Source organism: Pan paniscus, chromosome 5 (assembly GCF_029289425.2).
Source record: "Pan paniscus chromosome 5, NHGRI_mPanPan1-v2.0_pri, whole genome shotgun sequence".
In the NCBI taxonomy this organism is placed as follows: Eukaryota; Metazoa; Chordata; class Mammalia; order Primates; family Hominidae; genus Pan; species Pan paniscus.
The window spans coordinates 126,647,984-126,667,754 of NC_073254.2; the positions used below are offsets into that span (position 1 = coordinate 126,647,984).

The 19,771-nt window shown below is 41.3% G+C and overlaps 2 protein-coding genes across 8 annotated transcripts in view; one reads left to right on the forward strand and one right to left on the reverse strand.

Annotated features, from left to right (window-relative positions):
- Positions 1-2,913, reverse strand: part of RTN4IP1 (reticulon 4 interacting protein 1) — a 77,050-nt gene extending 74,137 nt beyond the window's left edge. For 4 of the 7 annotated variants that reach the window (XR_008625741.2, XM_055113996.2, XM_055113994.2 and 1 more), the window contains exon 1: positions 1,469-2,033. Coding sequence is in view for 5 of the 7 variants with exons in the window: in XM_055113996.2 (XP_054969971.1) it covers positions 1,469-1,742 (274 nt within the window). In the remaining 2 variants the exon portion in view is untranslated. Of the gene's footprint in view, positions 1-1,468; positions 2,034-2,248; positions 2,355-2,561 lie in introns of those variants that run through there. The other 3 variants (XM_055113997.2, XM_055113998.2, XM_055113999.2) reach the window with 3 other exon arrangements.
- Positions 2,273-19,771, forward strand: part of QRSL1 (glutaminyl-tRNA amidotransferase subunit QRSL1) — a 37,104-nt gene continuing 19,605 nt past the window's right edge. Inside the window, exons 1-4 of the mRNA XM_003824337.5 lie at positions 2,273-2,424; positions 13,391-13,550; positions 13,865-13,963; positions 16,042-16,138. Coding sequence (XP_003824385.1) covers positions 2,401-2,424; positions 13,391-13,550; positions 13,865-13,963; positions 16,042-16,138 — 380 coding nt within the window. The 5' untranslated portion in view covers positions 2,273-2,400. The remainder of the gene's footprint in view (positions 2,425-13,390; positions 13,551-13,864; positions 13,964-16,041; positions 16,139-19,771) is intronic.

Below are 19,771 nucleotides of genomic sequence, written 5' to 3' on the forward strand. Positions count from 1 at the left end.
AGATACAGCCATTCTGTTTAAATGAAAATGTACACGGCATGAATTTCGCATGTGCATTTAAAGAAATAAAAAGCTAACAGACCTAAACGAAGACAAAATGTAAAAATTACTCATAGATAAAATACTGCTAATTTAAGTTTGTTATCTTAAGTCAGAACAAAAATATAAAAAGGCATAGAAATAGTGACTGAATGACAACTGCATATGTGAAGCACTGAAACAGGTTGACAAAGCATGGGATCGATCTTGAAAGAACTTACAATCAAAGGAGATGAAAAAACATGCTGATCATTGAGTAAAACTTACCACTAAAAGACATATCTTATAAAAAACTGAATTCTCTTCAAGCCTAATATAAAAAGAATAAAGGAAAACGGCATGCCCAACTGGTAGTAGCAATTACTACTTCAAAACAAAGAATACAAATGTAGACTTCATGAGACAATCACAGTAAAGTCATTTCAATGCTTTTTTTTTTTTTTTTTTGAGACGGAGTCTCACTCTATCGGCAGGCTGGAGTGCAAGGGCGCATTCTTGGCTCACTGCCACCTCCGCCTTCCGGGTTCAAGCGATTCTCCCGCCTCAGCCTCCCACCAACACAGTGAAACTCCCGTCTCTACTAAAAATACAAAAATTAGCTGGGTGTGGCGGCGCATGTCTGTAGTCCCAGCTACTTGGGAGGCTGAAGCAGGAGAATCGCTTGAATCTGGAAGGCGGAGGTTGCAGTGAGCCAGGAACGCGCCCTTGCACTCCAGCCTGCCGATAGATTGAGACTCTGTCTCAAAAACAAACAAAAAACCCCATAAATTCTAAACTGACTAGGAAACAACTATACTTCCGAAGCCTGTGACGGATCTCAGAATACCACAAAGTTCCCTGGACAGAAATTTAGCTACAAACATAGGCCGGGCGCAATGGCTCGTCTGTAATCCCAGCACTTAGGGGGGCAGAGGCAGAGGATCGCCTGAGGTCAGGAGTTCGAGACCAGCCTGACCAACATAGTGAAACCCCATCTCTACCAAAAATACAAAAAATTAGCCCGGTGTAGTGGATTCACCTGTAATCCCAGCTACTCGGGAGGCTGAGGCAGGAGAAATTGCTTGAACCCAGGACGCGGAGGTTGCAGTGAGCTGAGATGAGGCCACCGCACTTTAGCCTGGGTGACAGAGTGAGACTCAGTCTCAAAAAAAAAAAAAAAAAGTTAGCTACAGACACAGTTCTCAAGTCTGAACTTACATATTTAAGGACGCATGAAAACAATCAAGCTTATATTTTGTCAATACAAATGGCCAGAAGGATTCCCTGGCCATTGCAATTTCAAAAATTTTGGAAATATTTGCAGAGGTATTGTTAAAAACCTAAATGATTCATTTATGTTAACCAAAGAAGCGTAGTCAATTTTTTAAAACGGCATACCTTATGAAAGTGATTTTTTAAAAAAATGTAACAATGTCTTTTGAAAACTTACTTCTCATATTAACGTCTATAGGATTTACACTGGCAGCGTGAACTTTGACAATGACTTCATTTGGATAGTGTATGATAGGCATCATCATGTTCTGAGTGAATCGAAGCACTTCATTCTTCCCATATTTATCTATCACCCAAGCAGGCATGACAGTGCTCCTTGGAGAGGTAGTACTAATCCTTCTAACTGAAGGCTTTTGGACAACTTTGCTTCTCCAGAAGCAAACCGCAGTGCATGCATTTCTTCTAAGTACACAAGTCTTCAGAAATTCCATTGTAAACACTGGTTGAACTGCGTGCTCAAATTCAAATACACTTGGACTGGATCAAACTCTCACCCCTGAATTCAGTCAAATTCTGCCAAACCACGGGCTAGTTTCAAAATTAAGCATGCAAAACGGAGCATTCGAAAATGAAGCTAATCTAATGGAAAAACTGAAAGAAGAATACGGAACTGTTATTCCGCTCTTCGCATATGAAATGCTCGAATTAACGTTCCAGTCAGTATTCTGTCCATTCTCCTCCCTCACTTTCACCCCCTCCACTTTAAAAAAAAGGGGGGCGGGGCATTAAAAAGCAGGTGCGCAAACCCCCTAGATCCCTGCCCTGTCCTGGGAGCCCTCGGCGGGACAAGCAGACACCGCTCGCGATCCAACGCCAGAGAATCGAACGCTTGCCGACTGCCGCCGCGACCCTGGCCCGGAATCTCCTTGCCTGCCCACTCTCCTTAGCCGCCGGGATGGCTTTGCGGCGCCAACCAATCGCCTACAAAGATCATTACCTCGGGCTGCAATTCAACCAATCCAAGTACTCGGTGTTGAAGGGCTCAGTGACAATTAAAGATGGCTGCGCCCATGTAACATCACTAGCCACCGGTGACCTCTTTTTCCCCCCTTGCCTGGCTCCTGTGGTGGCAGGCTGGGCACGAGGACCATGCTGGGCCGGAGCCTCCGAGAAGTGAGTGGAATTGGCCCGCTGAGGCCCCCGGGAGGGCGGAAAGTTTAACGGACTTCGTTGACAAAGAGTCCCTGGGCCTTACCACGCATCTTGGCCCACCTCGCTGCTTCCTCTAGAACTGAGTAGGGGATAAGTACCTTTCGATTCTTCGGGTGTACTCGCCGTACCCATTCAGGAGTTAGGACCTTAGCAGGGAAATCTCTGCACCGCGGATCTGTAGGGTGGTGAAGCGGCTTCTCACCATTAGACATTTGCTCTGGTGTAGGTCGGGATCCGGATGGTCTCGGAGTGGGCTTTGCCAAAGGGGGCTTGCGGGGCCACTTCAGTCTCTCTTCTGTCCCCGACAGTTAGCTGCAGTTGTTGCTAAGAAGCCCGGCGAAACTGTAGTTTGCGAAATTCAAATGAGTAATTTTTGGCTTTTTTCAAAGAATTCGTTCTCTAGGATTTACCTACCACTAAGATACCAGTGATTTCCTAACCCGTGTCTCCATGTCCTGGACGTCGTGTTTGAATTCTAGACTGTATTTGTGAATGCTTTCTGGGCAGTTCTTCTAAATGTCACATAAGCACCCTCAAATTCACTTTAATCAGTGTTGAAGTAATCATTGTAACAGGACTTACCTCTCAACCCCCGTCTTAAAAAAGCTCTGGTATTTCTGAATTCTTAATAGACTCTTTTTAATGGCACAACTATTATCTCATTTGCCTTTAGATTCTTCCTCATCTTTCATATCCAATAAATCACTAAGCCCTCTTCATTCTATCTTGCAGATATGGCTGGAATCTGCCCTCTTACGTTATTTCTGCTGTTATAGCTTTAATTCGGGTCTTTTTGCTTCCTGGTTCACGTCACTCAACCTTAGAACTGTCTGCAGGCCCATTGCTATCAGAGTCACATAAAGCACCTGTTGAAACTAAAACTATGCCCCACTCTAGACTTAATTAGAGCTGTGTGGTAAGTTCGGGAGTATGGTTTAATGGAGGCTCCAGGTGATTTCTGGTAAGAAGTAGGCGCTGATGACCTAAACTGCCTTCCATCTTCCTTTTTATTCCACCCTAGAAGTTGTCGTTTTGTTTGTTTCCCAGCTGGCAGCGTGGAATTATAATTATAGATAGCTGTAATATATAATGAGAAATTTAAATCCACAGGCTTTAAATAATAGTTCTTCCCCCAAAATACATTATTATGTTATCATTTTAAATTGCATCTAATCAAATTTGTTCTTTAAAAAATAAATATGCCCGGCGCGGTGGCTCTCGCCTGTAATCCCAGCACTTTGGGAGGCCGAGGCGGGTGGATCACGAGGTCAGGAGATCGAGACCATCCTGGCTAACACGGTGAAACCCCATCTCTACTAAATATACAAAAAATTAGCCGGGCGTAGTGGCGGGCGCCTGTATTCCCAGCTACTCGGGAGGCTGTGGCAGGAGAATGGCGTGAACCCGGGAGGCGGAGTTTGCAGTGAGCCAAGATCGCGCCACTGCACTCCAGCCTGGGCGACAGAGCAAGACTCCGTCTCAAAAAATAAATAAATAAAATAAAAATAAATAAACAGACAACACCCAAAACTTGTTTTAAAATTAAATACAACCTATAAAAATATGTTATTTCCTTTTTCTGCCTTTTCCACTGTCAATCTAAGTAACAGAAAGAGACTCTAAAGAAAATATTTATTTTGGAGTAGCAATGCAATGGGAATATGTGTGATATTGTAAACTATGTGCCTATTCAAGAAGGTTGAGGCAAGGGATGTTTTTAAAGACAGAATGAGAAGGATTACTTAAATTATTTTGAATCAGTTATCCTTGGCCACAAGGATCAGTGACAAAGGTGGCATCAGTCCAAGGTTGGATGGCCAGTTGCTGGACAGACATTCTTACAGAAGTACTCGTGTGTGTGGAAGGTTGCAATGGCCTTTGTGCAAGGTTGTGTTTTTTGCAGTCTTATGATTGTTTTTGAAAAAAAATTTTAATGGGTACATAGTAGGTGTATGTATTTATGGGGCACATGAGATATTTTGATACAGGCATACAATGCATAATAATCACATCAGAGTAAATGGTGTATCCATCACCTCAAGCATTTATCATTTCTTTGTGTTACAAACATTCCAGTTATACTCTTTTAGTTATTTTTAAACATACAATAAACTATTGTTGACTGTAATCACCTGCTGTGCTATCAAATACTGTATCTTATTCATTCCGTCTAACTATATTTTGTACCCATTACCCATCCCCACTTCCCACCCCTACTACTACCTTTTCAGGCCTCTAGTAACCATCATTCTACTCTACCTCCACGAGGTCAATTGTTTTCATTTTTAGCTCCCACAAATAGGTGAGAACATGGGAAGTTTGTCTTTCTGTGCCTGGCTTATTTCACTTAACATAATGCCCTCCAGTTCCATCCATGTTGTTGCAATTGACAAGCTCTTGTTCTTTTTATGGCTGAATAGTACTCCATTGTGTACATGTAGGACATTTTCTCTATCCATTCATCTGTTGGTAGATACTTAGCTTGCTTTCAAATCTTGGCTATTGTGAATAGTGCTGCAATAAACATGAGAGAGCAGATATGTCTTTGCTATGTTGATTTTCTTTCTTTTAGGTGCATATATACGTAGCAGTGGGATTGCTGGATCGTATGGTAGTTCTATTTTTATTTATTTATTTTTAATTATTTTTTTTTTAGAGATGGGGTCTCACTATGTTGGCCAGGTTGGTCTTGAATTCTTGGCTTCAAGCAATCCTCCTCCCTCAGCCTCCCAAAGTGCTAGGATTACAGGTGTGAGCCACTGTGCCCAACCAGTAGTTCTATTTTTAGGTTTTTGAGGCACCTCCATACTATTCTCCATAGTGGCTGTAGTAATTTACATTTCATCCAACTTTTCTCCATCCTCACCAGCATTCATTATTGCCTGTCTTTTGGATAGAAGCTATTTTAACTGGAGTGAGATGATATCTCATTGTAGTTTTGATTTGCAATTCTCTGATGATCAGTGATGTTGAGCACATTTTCATATACCAGTTTGCCATTTATATGTCTTTCTTTTGAGAAATGTCTATTCCAATCTTTTGCCCATTTTAAATTTGATTATTGGATTTTTTCCTGTTGAGTTGTTTGAACTCCTTATATACTTCGGTTATCAATCCCTTGTCAGCTGGAGTGTGACAGTTCTTCTTATCAGGCATTCATGCGTGAGAACCCTCTCTTCTTGACCTTCCTTGGCTCCATTTGTCAGGATTTTAACACAAGTCACTCTATTTTGATTTTGACAACTGTCATAGCTCCTTAAGTGCTACCTTTTTTAGTGCTACTTCTCTCTGGTGTCATTGAGTTAGCCATTGTGAAAAACAACTTTTGCCGCATGGGGGGAAAAAAAACTATTTAGGAGAGCTGACCCAGGGGAAAACCCAGAGGTTGCCTTGGCATGATTACTTTTACTTTATCACTCCTTTAACAAATACTGATTAATGCCTAGCATGCAAAATATTTGGTGGTTATTTCCCCAGCTCTAAAACTACCTTCTTTCTACTTTGTATTTTTTCCACATCACTGTACTGTTGCCCTAAATTCTACCAATTAGAGATTAATTAATTCATACATATTATCTTTTAATTTAATTCTCTTTTAAATATGTACAGATGCCTGGGAAGGTTGAACAATTTGTTCACCCATTGTTGTAAATTATAACAGTTCAAATTTCTTCATAATACCTTAATTGAGATAATCAGTTGAAGAGGGGGAAATTTGCTGGGAATTAGGGAGAAGGGCTGGAAATGATGGCAGCAATTTGGGGGATGTGAGTGGAAGCTTATGGTAACAGGAGTCCTGGGAATAGGCACAAAAAGGAGGTAAAATGCCAAATAGGTAAAATTCCCATTTGTAAATTTTACCCAAGTACATTCAGAAAGGGGGAGGAAATCTCACTTTTACCTTTGTCTTTTGTGGCATGATCCCAGTGTTTCTAGGAGTGAGGCACCAGGCTAATATTATTAATCCTAAAGTTTAAAGAATGATATATTCATTTGGCTTCTTGGAGCTTCAACTTTAGAAAAACTAATCATTGTTCTATAGGGAAATCGATTCTAAATTTTAAACAACTGTTATTCATTCAACTAACATTTAGTGAGTACCTCTGTGTTCGAAGTACTGGAGGGTAGCATTAAAGACGGACAGAAGCTCCTGCTTCCTGAAACCTAACTTTTTTGTGTGGAAACGCAGCCATTAAACACTTTAAAAAAAAAAAAAAGTAAATGATATAATTTCAGGTAGTATAAGTACTATGGAGAAAAATTAAGTAGATCATAGTATGAGAACTAGTTGGGGGAGCTGGACATTTTAGCTAGAGTGGTCAGGGAAGATTTCTCTGATTGAGTGAATAATACTTAATAGAGACCAGAAGGACATGAAGGGGGAACACTGGGCAGATCTGAGAGAATAGTGTTCCAGGCAGATGGAACAGTAAGTACAAAGACCCTAAAAGAAGAGCAAGCTTAACATGTTCAAGGAATAGCAAGAGGGCCAATATGCCTGGAGAGAAGTGAATGAGGAGAGCAATGAGAGAAGAGGTTAGGGAGACAGGTAGGAGCCAAATTGTGGAGAACCTTTGAGGCCACAGTAGGGAGTATGGATTTTATTCCAAGTGTAATGGGAATCTTCTGGAAAGTTTTGAATCTGTGGACATGATCTGAGTTAAAATTTTAAAAGCTCCTTCAGATGACTCTTAAGGGACCATGATCTTTAGAAAAGCAAGTAATAAAGCACAAAGACTGACCGGGTGCAATGGCTCACGCCTTTAAACTCAACACTTTCGGAAGCTGAGGCAGGCTGATTGTCTGAGCTCAGGAGTTCAAGACCAGCCTAGGCAATGTGGTGAACCCTGTCTTTACAAAAAATACAAAAATTAGGCCCGGCGCGGTGGCTCACGCCTGTAATCCCAGCACTTTGGGAGGCCGAGGCGGGCGGATCACGAGGTCAGGAGATCGAGACCATCCTGGCTAACACGGTGAAACCCCGTCTCTACTAAAAATACAAAAAATTAGCCGGGCGTGGTAGCGGGCGCCTGTAGTCCCAGCTACTCGGGAGGCTGAGGCAGGAGAATGGCGTGAACCCGGGAGGCGGAGCTTGCAGCAGTGAGCCGAGATCGCGCCACTGCACTCCAGCCTGGGCGACAGAGCGAGACTCCGTCTCAAAAAAAAAAAAAAAAAAACAAAAAACAAAAAAAATACAAAAATTAGCTGGGCATGGTGGTGCATGCCTTTAGTCCCAGCTGCTCAGGAGGCTGAGGTGGGAGGATCACTTGAGCCTCGGAGGTTGAGGCTGCAGTGAGGCGAGATCACATCCGTGCACTCCAGGCTTGGCAACAGAGCAAGGCCCTGTCTCAAAAAAAAAAAGCAAGAAAGCATGAAGACCAATTAGAAGCCTGTTGCATTGGCGAGATAATGGGAGTGGATATTGTTTTTTAAGTCAGGGTTTGCAGATGTTTTGGATATGGGGTTTGAGGGAAAGAGAAGAATCAAGGAGGATACTTAGGTTTTGGGCCAGGGCAGTTGGGGAAATGTAACATCAAGATGGGAAAACCTCTAAAGGGAACATGTTTGGAAGGGGAAGGTTATCAGGAGTTTTGTTCTGGATGTGTTAATTTTTAGATGCCTCCTAGATATCCAAGTGAAGATATCAGTTAAGCAACTAGATACAAGAGTTCAGAGCTCAGAAAAGAGGCTAGGTAAGAGGATATACATTGGCCAGAGTGTAGAAGATAATTAAAGCTATAGGGCCAGATGAGATTACCTGGGAAGTTGAGTGTAAAAATAGAAGAAGACCTAAAATTCCAACATTTTGGAGGTCAACAATAGGAAGTAAAGCCAGCAAAAGAGACTTGAAAGAATGCCCAGTGAGACAGGAGGAAAACCAGGATGGCATGGTGTCCTGAACACGGAGAAGAATTGTTTCAAGGAGGGAGTGGTCACTTGTGTTGAATGCTACTAAGGAGTACTATAAAATGAGGGCTGGTGCTGACCAGTGGGTTTAGCTATGTGGAGCTTGCTGGTGATCTTGATACGCAGTTTCAAGAAGCAAGAAGGCAAAAGCATGAATGAACTGTGTTAAAGAGAGGATGAGTACCCATCACTGGAACACTCAGCCCTCAAGAGCTCTCCTGTACCTTCAGCACTTACCAAGGCAAATTTTTTTTAAAGACCATTCTTTTCTGGCTAGGCACAGTGGCTCTCGCCTATAATCCCAGCACTTTGGAAGGCTGAGGCGGGCAGATCACGAGGTCAGGAGTTCAAGACCAGCCTGACCAACATGGTGAAACCCCGTCTCTACTAAAAATACAAAAATTATCCAGGTGGTGGCACACGCCTGTAATCCCAGCTACTCAGGAGGCTGAGGCAGGAGAACCGCTTGAACCCGGGAGGCCAAGGTTGCAGTAAGCCGAGATCGCACCACTGCACTCCAGCCTGGGCGACAGAGCGAGACTCCGTTTCAAAAAAAAAAGAAAAAGACAGTTCTTTTCCTAAGTGTACCTCTAATGTTGCCTGTTAAGTTAATTAAAATGTCTCCACTTCATTACAGAGAAATAAATGCCAAAATGTCTTGCATAGAGAATAATTATACAGGTTGAACATCCCTAATCTGAAAATCTGAAATGCTCCAAAATCCAAAACTTTTTAAGCACCAACATGATTTTCAAAGGGTGTGTTCAAAGGAAATGCTCACTGGAGCATTTTAGACTGGAGATTTTTGGGTTAGGGATGCTCAACTGGAAAGTATATAGTGCACATAGAGTACTCCAAAGTCTGAAAATATCCGAAATCTAAACACTTCTTGTCCCAAGCATTTTGGATAAGGGATACTCACCCTGTAGTATAGTAAGTAGTTCAGAGCATGAGTTTTGGAAACAAGATGAGTCCTCGGTTGAATCCCAGCTCTGCTACTTTTTTTTTTTTTTTTTTTTTAAGGCGGAGTCTCGCTCTGTCTCCAGGCTGGAATACAGTGGCACAATTTTGGCTCACTGCAACATCTGCCTCCCGGGTTCAAGCGATTCTCCTGCCTTAGCCTCCCAAGTAGCTGGAACTACAGATGCACGCCACCACGCCCAGCTAATTTTTGTATTTTTAGTAGAGACGGGGTTTCACCGTGTTGGCCAGGATGGTCCTGATCTCTTGACCTTGTAATCTGCCCGCCTTGGCCTCCCAAAGTGCTGGGATTACAGGCATGAGCCACCACGCCCAGCCAGCTCTGCTGCTTTTTAGCTATGTGACCTCAGGTAGGAACTTCAGTTTTTTTATCTGTAAATGGAGATAATAATAGCTTCTCAGTGTGGATGTAAAGATTAAATGATATATTAAGCACTGAGGACAATGTCTAGAACTAGGTACTAGCTATTATTAACATTACTAAATTATATGTATTTGCATTTTTCCCTTCCCTTACTTTCTAAGAAGAGTGGTTCCTGAGCAAGATTTTAAAATTTTTCTAAGGAGGTATATTAGTTGTCTATCGCTGCATAAAAAATTACTATAAACTTTGTGGCTTAAAATAACATAATCTCAGGATCTCACAGTTTTCTGGGTCAGAAGTCAGGGCATGGAGTAGCTGGGTTCTCTACTCAGGGTCTCACGAGGCTGAAATCCATGTGCTGCAGTTGCACTGCAAGGTATTGCTAGGGCTAGAGTTCCATCTGGAACTCCAGCCCTCTCGACCTCGGTTTCTGGCAGAATTGATTTCCTGTGGTTGTGGAACTAAGGTCCAATTTTCTGCTGGCTGTGTGGATAGTAAAGTAAGTGAGCTGAAGGGCTGGAGACATGGGATGGCTGGAGTTGACATTTTGGAGATCAAACGGATGTTAGTAATGATGTATATAGTCTAGACAGTGACCAGGAGAGTTGGCAACTGGGGTGAGGTGAAGGAAAAGTTTGTGCAAAGTGAGATCAAAGAACTGAAAAATCAGATGTTGGTGTACATGGACTTGAAATTTGATGTGAACAAGGGAGAGGATAGGAGCAATAGTAACAAAGATGACAGTGCGCTAGCTAACAAAATTGTCAATGAATGAAAAGTAGTACCAGGAAGGCTATAGGTCAGCATACTGGGGAGCGTGGTGTCATCTCCCAAGGCATGTGCTTTGGGTGAGCGGAATGTTTGAGAGAAGAGGGAAGAGAAGCATTGAGGAACAAGGAGATCATCTGTCCCCTCTCCCACTCTGGACTCTGTGGTATGTGGTAGGTAGGCACTAAACAGGAGAAGCAGCGGCTGCCAGGGAAGACCTAATTTCCGTTAGAGAAAAGATGTGCCAGAGAGAGAATTTTTTTTCTTTTAATAAAAACTTAAAAGTTAACTTCATTTTATATTCAGATTTGACACCTGCAGTTTTGTCCTGGGGAACTGTATATGTGATTTATGTTTCCTGCTTCTTATGCTCAGTCCATTTAGCTGATTAGCATCTTTGTTTTCACTTCTCTTCTCCAATTCCCTTATTTTTTTTTTTCTCAAATCTAGAGTTCCTAAAAATGGTCTTAATGCAAATCGGCACCATTTAAAGTGAATATCCTAGACAATCTTATTTCTTGCTGTTCAACCACAATTGTAACACCTTAGCTTTTATCCTTATACCAGTCTGGAAGCAGCTTGAGGATTGTAGGCATTAGGGGACTTGAGAGGAGTCAAGGAAGGAGAGAAAGTGGCAAATGCAATTTTCCTCATTGTTACAACTTAGCCATGGGATGGGCCTGCCTACGTATGTTTGTCTCTCTAGCTCTGGGTTTTTGTTAGTTCTAACTCTCTTCCACCCAGCCTACTACCATCTTTGTTCTTCCCATTCCATATATATGATGTTAAAACGCACTGCTCTCTTTTATTCCTTCTAGCTTCTTTCTTCTAGAGGGTTTACATTTCTTTTTTTTTCTTTTTTTTCTTTTTGAGACAGAGTTTCGCTTTTGTTGCCCAGGTTGGAGTGCATTGGCACGATCTCACCTTACCGCAAACTCTGCCTCCCGGGTTCAAGCGATTCTTCTGCCTCGGTCTCCCGAGTAGCTGGGATTACAGGCATGCACCACCATGCCTGGCTAATTTCGTATTTTTAGTAGAGATAGGGTTTCTCCATGTTGGTCAGGCTGGTCTTGAACTCCCAACCTCAGGTGATCTGTCCATCTCAGCCTCCCAAAGTGCTGGGATTACAGGCGTGAGCCACTGTGCCTAGCCAAGGGTTTACCTTTCATACAAACCATTAGATGAACTCTCTCTTCTTGTTACTATAAAAGTCACTTCCTTAAGTCGGACCTTGCTGCCCTCCTTATCCCTGCAGCAGTCCTGCAGCCTCCCCATGGAAGTCCTTTTCCTCTTGTCGGTGAGCATTAGGGATCCTCTTGATGACCTCTTCCCACTGCTTGTTGCATTTAAAACCCTCAGCCCCAAGAATGCCATTGCGTTGATGATTTACTCAGTAGCTAAGAGCAGATCATTTGGAGATTTTCCCCTCAAATGCAAACTTTTGTTGCTTTATGGAACACGTGGAAACACTGTCAACTTGGAGGACAAACTAAGCTTCCAATAGAGTAGAGACAGAAATGGTGAAGACTGTATATTATGAGGTCACCTTGTCCTTTACTATTTGTGTGACTTTGGGCAAATCACTCAAGGTTTCTGAGCTTCAGTTTCTTTATCTGTCAAATGAGACAAACAGTACCTAACTTGTGTGGTTATTTGTGTGTTTTGTTTTTTTTGTTTGTTTGTTTTTGTTGTTGTTGTTGTTTTTGACAGAGTCTGGCTCTGTCACCAGGCTGGAGTGCAGTGGCGCGATCTTGGCTCACTGCAACCTCCGCCTCCCAGGTTCAAGTGATTCTCCTGCCTCAGCCTCCCAAGTAGCTGGGACTACAGGCACGTGCCACCACACCTGGCTAATTTTTGTATTTTTAGTAGAGACAGAGTTTCACCATGTTGGCCAGGATGGTCTCCATCTCCTGACCTTGTGATCCACCCGCCTTGGCCTCCCAAAGTGCTGGGATTACAGGCATGAGCCACTGCGCCCGGCCAGTGTGGTTGTTTTAAGGGTTAAATGAAGTAATAATGCATGTAAAGCAACAGTGCCTGGCTCTTGGAAAATACTCGGTAAATACTATTCCTTCCCCTATTCTCCTTTTCTCTCAGCTCCCATCTAATTCAATTATCTTTTCATAAAATCTCCAAAGTTTTGGTGTCATCTTTTACTTCTTGTTATTCATCCCTTTTATCTGATTAGTAAGTACATGTTATTATTACTTCCTACAGGAAATATTAGACACTCATCACTCCATCTCAGGCCCTACTTCCTGCCAATATACACTGGTATTCACTACTTCCCAGTCACTTTCGGTGCAGTTTTTTTTTAACTCCTTCTTTACCAGTCTTCCCAATGTCTTCCCTAAAGACAGAATTTCAGAAAAGTTTGTTTTTACTTTGCCTTTGAACCCGTATTTTATAAGCATTTCTCTTAATTCATAGTGTCTCTTACTTGAACTCCACAATAGGTATAAAGATCTTATTTAGAGAGCCATAAAAATCCTGCAATGCCTCGTCCAGTTCACTTCTCTTTTTTTCTCTCTGGACTGCCTGTGTTGCAGCTAAGCTACCCTCTGTACAGAATCTGCCCTCAGCCATCCTTCACCCATGCTGGGCCTCAACTCCCCCTGGACAGGATGGTTTACCTAACTTGCTGCCGTTGTTTGTATAGCCTGACTTTGAAACCAAAAGTTAGCTAAGGAGAAGAATGTCATGTCCTCCACCTGTCCTCAAGCTGATCAGTGCATCACCCTTCATCCACTACACTAAGTGTAGAGGTAATAGGTTCTCTTGATTTTGAACCCAAGCCTCACTTTAAAATGTTATACTTAGCCACTCCATCTCCCCCCACCCCCACCAATATAACATTTGAAACTTCTGCAGACTCAGTAAAAGGTTTTTGAACTGTATACGCTATAGGTTTCTGCGGCACTGAAACAAGGCCAAATTACACCAACAGAGCTCTGTCAAAAATGTCTCTCTCTTATCAAGAAGACCAAGTTTCTAAATGCCTACATTACTGTGTCAGAAGAGGTGGCCTTAAAACAAGCTGAAGAATCAGAAAAGAGATATAAGACTGGTAAATTGCTTTTAACTATACTTAATTGTTATATCTCCAGAGAAGTTTAATTGTTTGTAGCAGTCTCCATTTGGCAAGTGAAGCTTTAAACATAAAACATAGCCTTATTTAAAGAACTTGCCATGAGGATAATAAAAATGAGGGTAATGGCTATGTGATCCTTCATAATGTCCAACTGTATTAATTTCTGCCATAAATTTGATTTCTGAAGAAGTATCTTTGCGAAAAACTAGTAGTTACTGTAATAACATGTATTCATGTATCTTTATATTTTAAACTATCTCCTTTATCACTCTTTTGGCTTTTTAATGCAGGACAGTCACTTGGGGATTTAGATGGAATTCCTATTGCAGTAAAAGACAACTTCAGCACTTCTGGCATTGAGACAACATGTGCATCAAATATGCTGAAAGGTAAAGTTTAACTGATCAGAGCATTGATAATTTTATAAAAATAGGTATTTTTCGCTTTAAGGACAATAAAGTACCAAGATAATCTCAGACTAATTATATCTTTGAAGGAAATATTTAGAATATAATATCACGTTTTTTTACTATTTGCTCTTTTAGAATGCAGAATTTTTCTTTAGAGGTCGGCCAGCTTAATGAATGCTATCTCAGAAGTTTTCAAAAATTCTATTAATATTTAGGAAGACTCAGTTCAATAACTAATTACCAACTGGGTGCATACCTGTAGTCCCAGCTACTTGGGAGGCTGAGGTGGGAGAATCACTTGAGCTCAGGAGTTTGAGTCCAGCCTGGGCAACATAGTGAGACCTCATCTCTAAAAAACGAAATAAAAAAACTGATTACCAGAAACGTACTATATAACCTCTACCTTCAGCTCATTGATAACATGGGAATAAGTATGAACTGGCCATCATCAATACCCTTCTCCTGTGGATGATGTGAGGATTCATTAACATCTACTGACCAGTTATTTTTTATTTCCTGATTCCTCTATCTCTTATAGCACAGTATGGCAATGCTTAGATTTATTCTTTAGAGTTTGGTCAAAAGAAAGCAGGTTTATCAAGATATTTGGATCCTAGGAAGAAACAGAAATAGAAAAAAGGTTATTCAGAGTACTAGACGCTAAAAATAATATTCTATGAGGAATATGCCCCACCTTCCTCTAATATGCAGACTGTTGTTAATTATTTTGGAATATACGCTAGAGCTTTTCAATAGCTAGAGAGAATTTTAGTTGAAAATAAAGATCTATTTCTACTGGAAATACATAAAAATTACTGTGTGGTATAACATGAGAAGAAAAAATCAAGTACAATGAGCAAAATAGAGATTTACTATTTCAAAAATACTGGGTTCATCTCTGACTATCATGCAATATTTTGTAGAACTAACTGGTAAAGTCAGTGTTTTTAGATTATAAAAATAGTGAAGGCACAGACTATCTTTGGAAAACATACATTAGCAGTAGAAAAAAATTACTGGAAGGAAGTACAACTGATTATTTAAATTAGGAATAATGAATACATATCACTATGAATTGCTTAATTGCAGTTTAGACTCTTGATTTTTTGTTTTTTGTTTGTTTGTTTGTTTGTTTAAGACGGAGTCTTGCTCTGTCGCCCAGAGTGGAGTGCAGTGGCGCGATCTCGGGTCACTGCAACTTCTACCTCCTGGGTTCAAGTGATTCTCCTGTCTCACCTCCTAAGTAGCTGAAATTACAGGCATGCACCACCAGACCCAGCTAAATTTTATATTTTTAGTAGAGACAGCGTTTCTCCACATTGGCCAGGCTGGTCTTGAACTCCTGACCTCAGGTGATCCGCCTGTCTTGGCCTCCCAAAGTTTTGGGATTACAGGCGTGAGCCACCCCACCCTGCCGACTCTTGTTTCTTACATATGATTTACATGTTCGCTGTTTTGTTTCCTATAAAAAGGTAACTGGCCTTTTGGTGGGAACCACCATCATCCAGTAATTTACCAAAATGATGAACACAAAGGGAAAGAGGAGAGGCACCCGATATGTGTTTTCTAGGCCTTTTAGAAAACAGGGAGTTGTTTGCCACGTACATGTGAACCTGTAAGAAAGGTGATGTTGTGGACATCAAGGGAATGGGTATTGTTCAAAAAGGAATGCCCCACAAGTGTTACCATGGCAAAACTGGAGAGTACACAGTGTTCCCCAGCATGCTGTTGGCATTGTTGTAAACAAACAAGGGCAAGATTCTTGCCAAGAGAATGAATGTGCATATTGAGCACAGTAAGTACTGTAAGAGCTGAGATAGCTTCCTGAAACGCATTGAGGAAAATGATGAGAAAAAGAAGGAAGCCAAAGAGAAAGGTACCTGGGTTCAACTGATGTGCTAGCCTGCTCCACCCAGAGAAGCGCACTGTGTGAGAACCAATGGGAAGGCTCCTGAGCTGCTGGAGCCTATTCCCTGTGAATTCATGGCATAATAGGTATAAACAAATAAAAGACTTCTGGACTGTAAAAAAAATAATAGTAACTAAATTTTTTTCAGGTTATATACCACCTTATAATGCTACAGTAGTTCAGAAGTTGTTGGATCAGGGAGCTCTACTAATGGGAAAAACAAATTTAGATGAGTTTGCTATGGGGTAAGTAAAATTGAAATCTTCTCTTGAGTTTCTTCTGTCTGTGCCTTTATTTTCACTAAATGTAGTTACCTAAAAGGATTGAGGATCTAATGCCAGTTTCTTAGTCCCTCTGTGAGATTATGTTAAGTTGTTTAATAGATATATAGTCATCTCTAATTTTGCTTTTGGCTTGTATTTCCCTGATGACTAATAATGTTAAACATCTTTTCATGTGTTTATTTTGCCATCCCTATATCTTCATCAGTGAAGTAGCTGTTCAAATTCTTTGCCCATTTTTTGAAATTGGGTCATCTTATTATTGAGTTGTAAGAATCCTTTCTGGCTCATGCCTGTAATCCCAGCACTTTGGGAGGCCGAGGCAGGTGGATCACCTGAGGTAGGGAGTTCGAGGCCGACCTGACCAACATGGAGAAACCCCGTCTCTACTAAAAACACAAAAATTACCCGGGTGTGGTGGCGCATGCCTGTAATCCCAGCTACTTGGGAGGCTGAGGCAGGAGAATCGCTTGAACCCGGGAGGTGGAGGTTGCAGTGAGCCGAGATCGCGCCATTGCACTCCAGCCTGGGCTACAAGAGTGCAACTCTGTCTCAAAAAAAAAAAAAAAAAGAATTCTTTCATATATTTTGGATTCAAATCCATTATCAGATAGGTGCTGATTTGCAAATATTTTCTTCAAGTCTCTGGTTTATCTTTTTATTCTCTGAACATGCCTTTCAAAGAGTAAAAGTTCTTAATTTTGATAAAGTCCAGTTTATCAATTTTTTTCTTTTTTCTCTTCTTTTCATTCTTCTTTTGGAGACAGAGTTTTGCTCTTGTCATCCACGCTGGAATGCAATGGTGCGATCTCGGCTCGCTGCAGCCTCCGCCTCCCAGCTTCAAGCGATTCTCCTGACTCAGCCTCCCAAGTAGCTGGGACTACAGGCATGCCCCACCATTCCCAGCTAATTTTTGTATTTTTAGTAGAGATTGGGTGTCGCCATGGTGGCCAGGCTGCTCTTGAACTCCTGACCTCAGGTGATCCACCTGCCTTGGCCTCTCAAAGTGCTGGGATTACAGGCATGCGCCACCACGCCTGGCCTTCTTTTCTTTCTTTCCTTTTTTGTTTTCTTCCTTTCATATAGACAGGGTCTCACTGGGTTGCCCAGGCTGATCTCAAACTCCTGGACTCAAACTGTGCTCCCAACTTGGTCCAACAAAGTGTTGGGAGGCACAGGCAACTGTGCCAGGCCCATTTTTTCCTTTATTTTTTAAAGATGGGGTTTCACTGTGTTACCCAGGCTGGTCTTGAACTCCTGGCATCAAGTGATCCTCTGACCTCATCCTTCCGAGCAGCTGGGACTGCAAGCACACATAACCTCACCTGGCTGAATTTTTTTCTTTTATGATTCATGTGTCCTAAGAAATCTTTTTTGTTTGTTTGTTTGTTTTTTTGTTTTTTGAGGCACAGTTGCGCTCTTGTTGCTCAGGCTGGAGTGCTTGGAGTGCAATGGCACGATCTCGGCTCACTACAACCTCCACCTCCCAGGTTCAAGCGATTCTCCTGCCTCAGCCTCCCGAGTAGTTGGGATTACAGGCGCGCACCACCAGCCCCAGCTAATTTTGTATTTTTAGTAGAGATGGGGTTTCACCATGTTGGCCAGGCTGGTCTCAAACTCCTGACCTCAGGTGATCTGCCCGCCTGGTCTCCCAAAGTGCTGGGATCATAGACGTGAGCCATCGTGCCTGGCCAAGAAATCTTTACCTAACGAAGGTCACAAAGAATTTTTTCCTAGAAGTTTTATAGTCTTAGCTCTTACATTTAGATCTGTGATTCACTTCGAATTAGACTTTCGTATATAGTATGAATAAAGTCCATTTATTCAACATACGGATGTCCATTAACTCCAGCACTAATAATAAAAAAGATTATCCTTTTCTCGTTGAATGATCTTAGGTTTTTTTGTCAAAAATCAAGCACATTCAGTAGGTCTGTTTCTGGACTCTGTTGCATCTCTGTTTATTCCAGTGTCACACCATCTTGATTATTATAGCTTTATAGTAAGCCTTGAAATTATGTAGTAAGAGTCTTCTAACTTTGTTCTTCTTTTTCAAAATCATTTTACATAATCTAGATCTGTTATATTTTGATATGTTTTAGAATAAGCTTGCTAATTTCTACAAACAAGTTTAATGGGATTTTGATTGTGATTGTGTTGAATTTATAGATCAACTTGGGAAGAATCGGCATCATAATACATGTCTTCTCATCCATTTTGTTTTACTCAGGAATGTTTTTATGATTTCCTGCATATAAATTATACATATAATTTGATTTATTTGTGTGTTTTATGTTTCTTTTCTTTTTTTTTTTGAGACAGAATCTCACTCTGTCACCCAGACTGGAGTGCAATGGTGCAATCTCGGCTCACTGCAACCTCTGCCTCCTGGGTTCAAGAGATTCTCCTGCCTCAGCCTCCTGAGTAGCTGGGACTACAGGCACGTGCCACCACGCCCGGCTAATTTTTGTATTTTTAGTAGAGACAGTGTTTCACCATATTGGCCAGGCTGGTCTCAAACTCCTGACCTTGTGATCCGCCCGCCTCATCCTCCCAAAGTGTTGGGATTATAGGCGTGAGCCCCGCCCCCGGCCATGTTTCTTAATGCTATAGAAAATTGTATTTTTTTCAGTTTCTAATTGTTTATTGCTAGTACATTGAAACATAATTGATTTTTCTATATTGACCTTTTATCCCATGACCTTGTTAAAGCTTGCTTATTAGTTCTAGTTGATCTTTGTGGATTCTGTAGAATATTTTATGTAGCAAATTGTGTAGTCTACAAATAGAGTTAGTCTTATTTCTTCTTCTTGCCTTACTGCACCAGTGAGGGCCTTAGGTGCAATGTTGAATAGAAGTGGTAAGAGCAGATTTCCTTGCCTTGATCTTGATCTTAGGGAAAAGCAGTCTTTCACCAAAAGTACTTTATACTTACCCTTTTATGACACTTGTCACATTTGTAATATTTGCTTGGTCATTGTTCTCTGTTTCATAGAAACAAGAGTCCTTGCGTGTGTAGTTCAGAGTGGTGTATCTTGGAATTCATTATATATATGTTGAATGAACTAATCCATGGGAGTATATTTGAACAAAGGCTTTTAGGAAATTGCCTTCATCAGCTGATCAAAATTAACATCACCAGTGAGGGTGAAGTGGACGTTATGTGCCTCTAGATGTAATTGTCTGAGGATACAATATCACCTATGTAATATTCCAGCTGAGAATGTGTAAGCTGACTCTAATAATGGGGAAACAAAAGATAAATCCAAAATGAGAACCATTCTATTAAAATATCATATGAAAACAAAAAAAGGGCTGTGAAAATCTTCCAGGATAAGAGATAAAGAAAGTAAAACCTAACATCATAAAACTCAAGAAAATGTAGGGGATGCTGGGCCTGGTGGCTCATGCCTGTTATCTCAGCACTGTGGGAAACTGAGGCAGTAGGATTGCTTGAGCCCAGGAGTCCTAGATCAGCCTGGGCAACATAGACCCTGTCTCTACAGAAAAAAAAAATTTAAAAAAACAGGGAAAAGTATTAGTGACCTTGAATTAGTCAGAGTTCTTTTAGATAGGTCACATGAAGCACAAATCCAC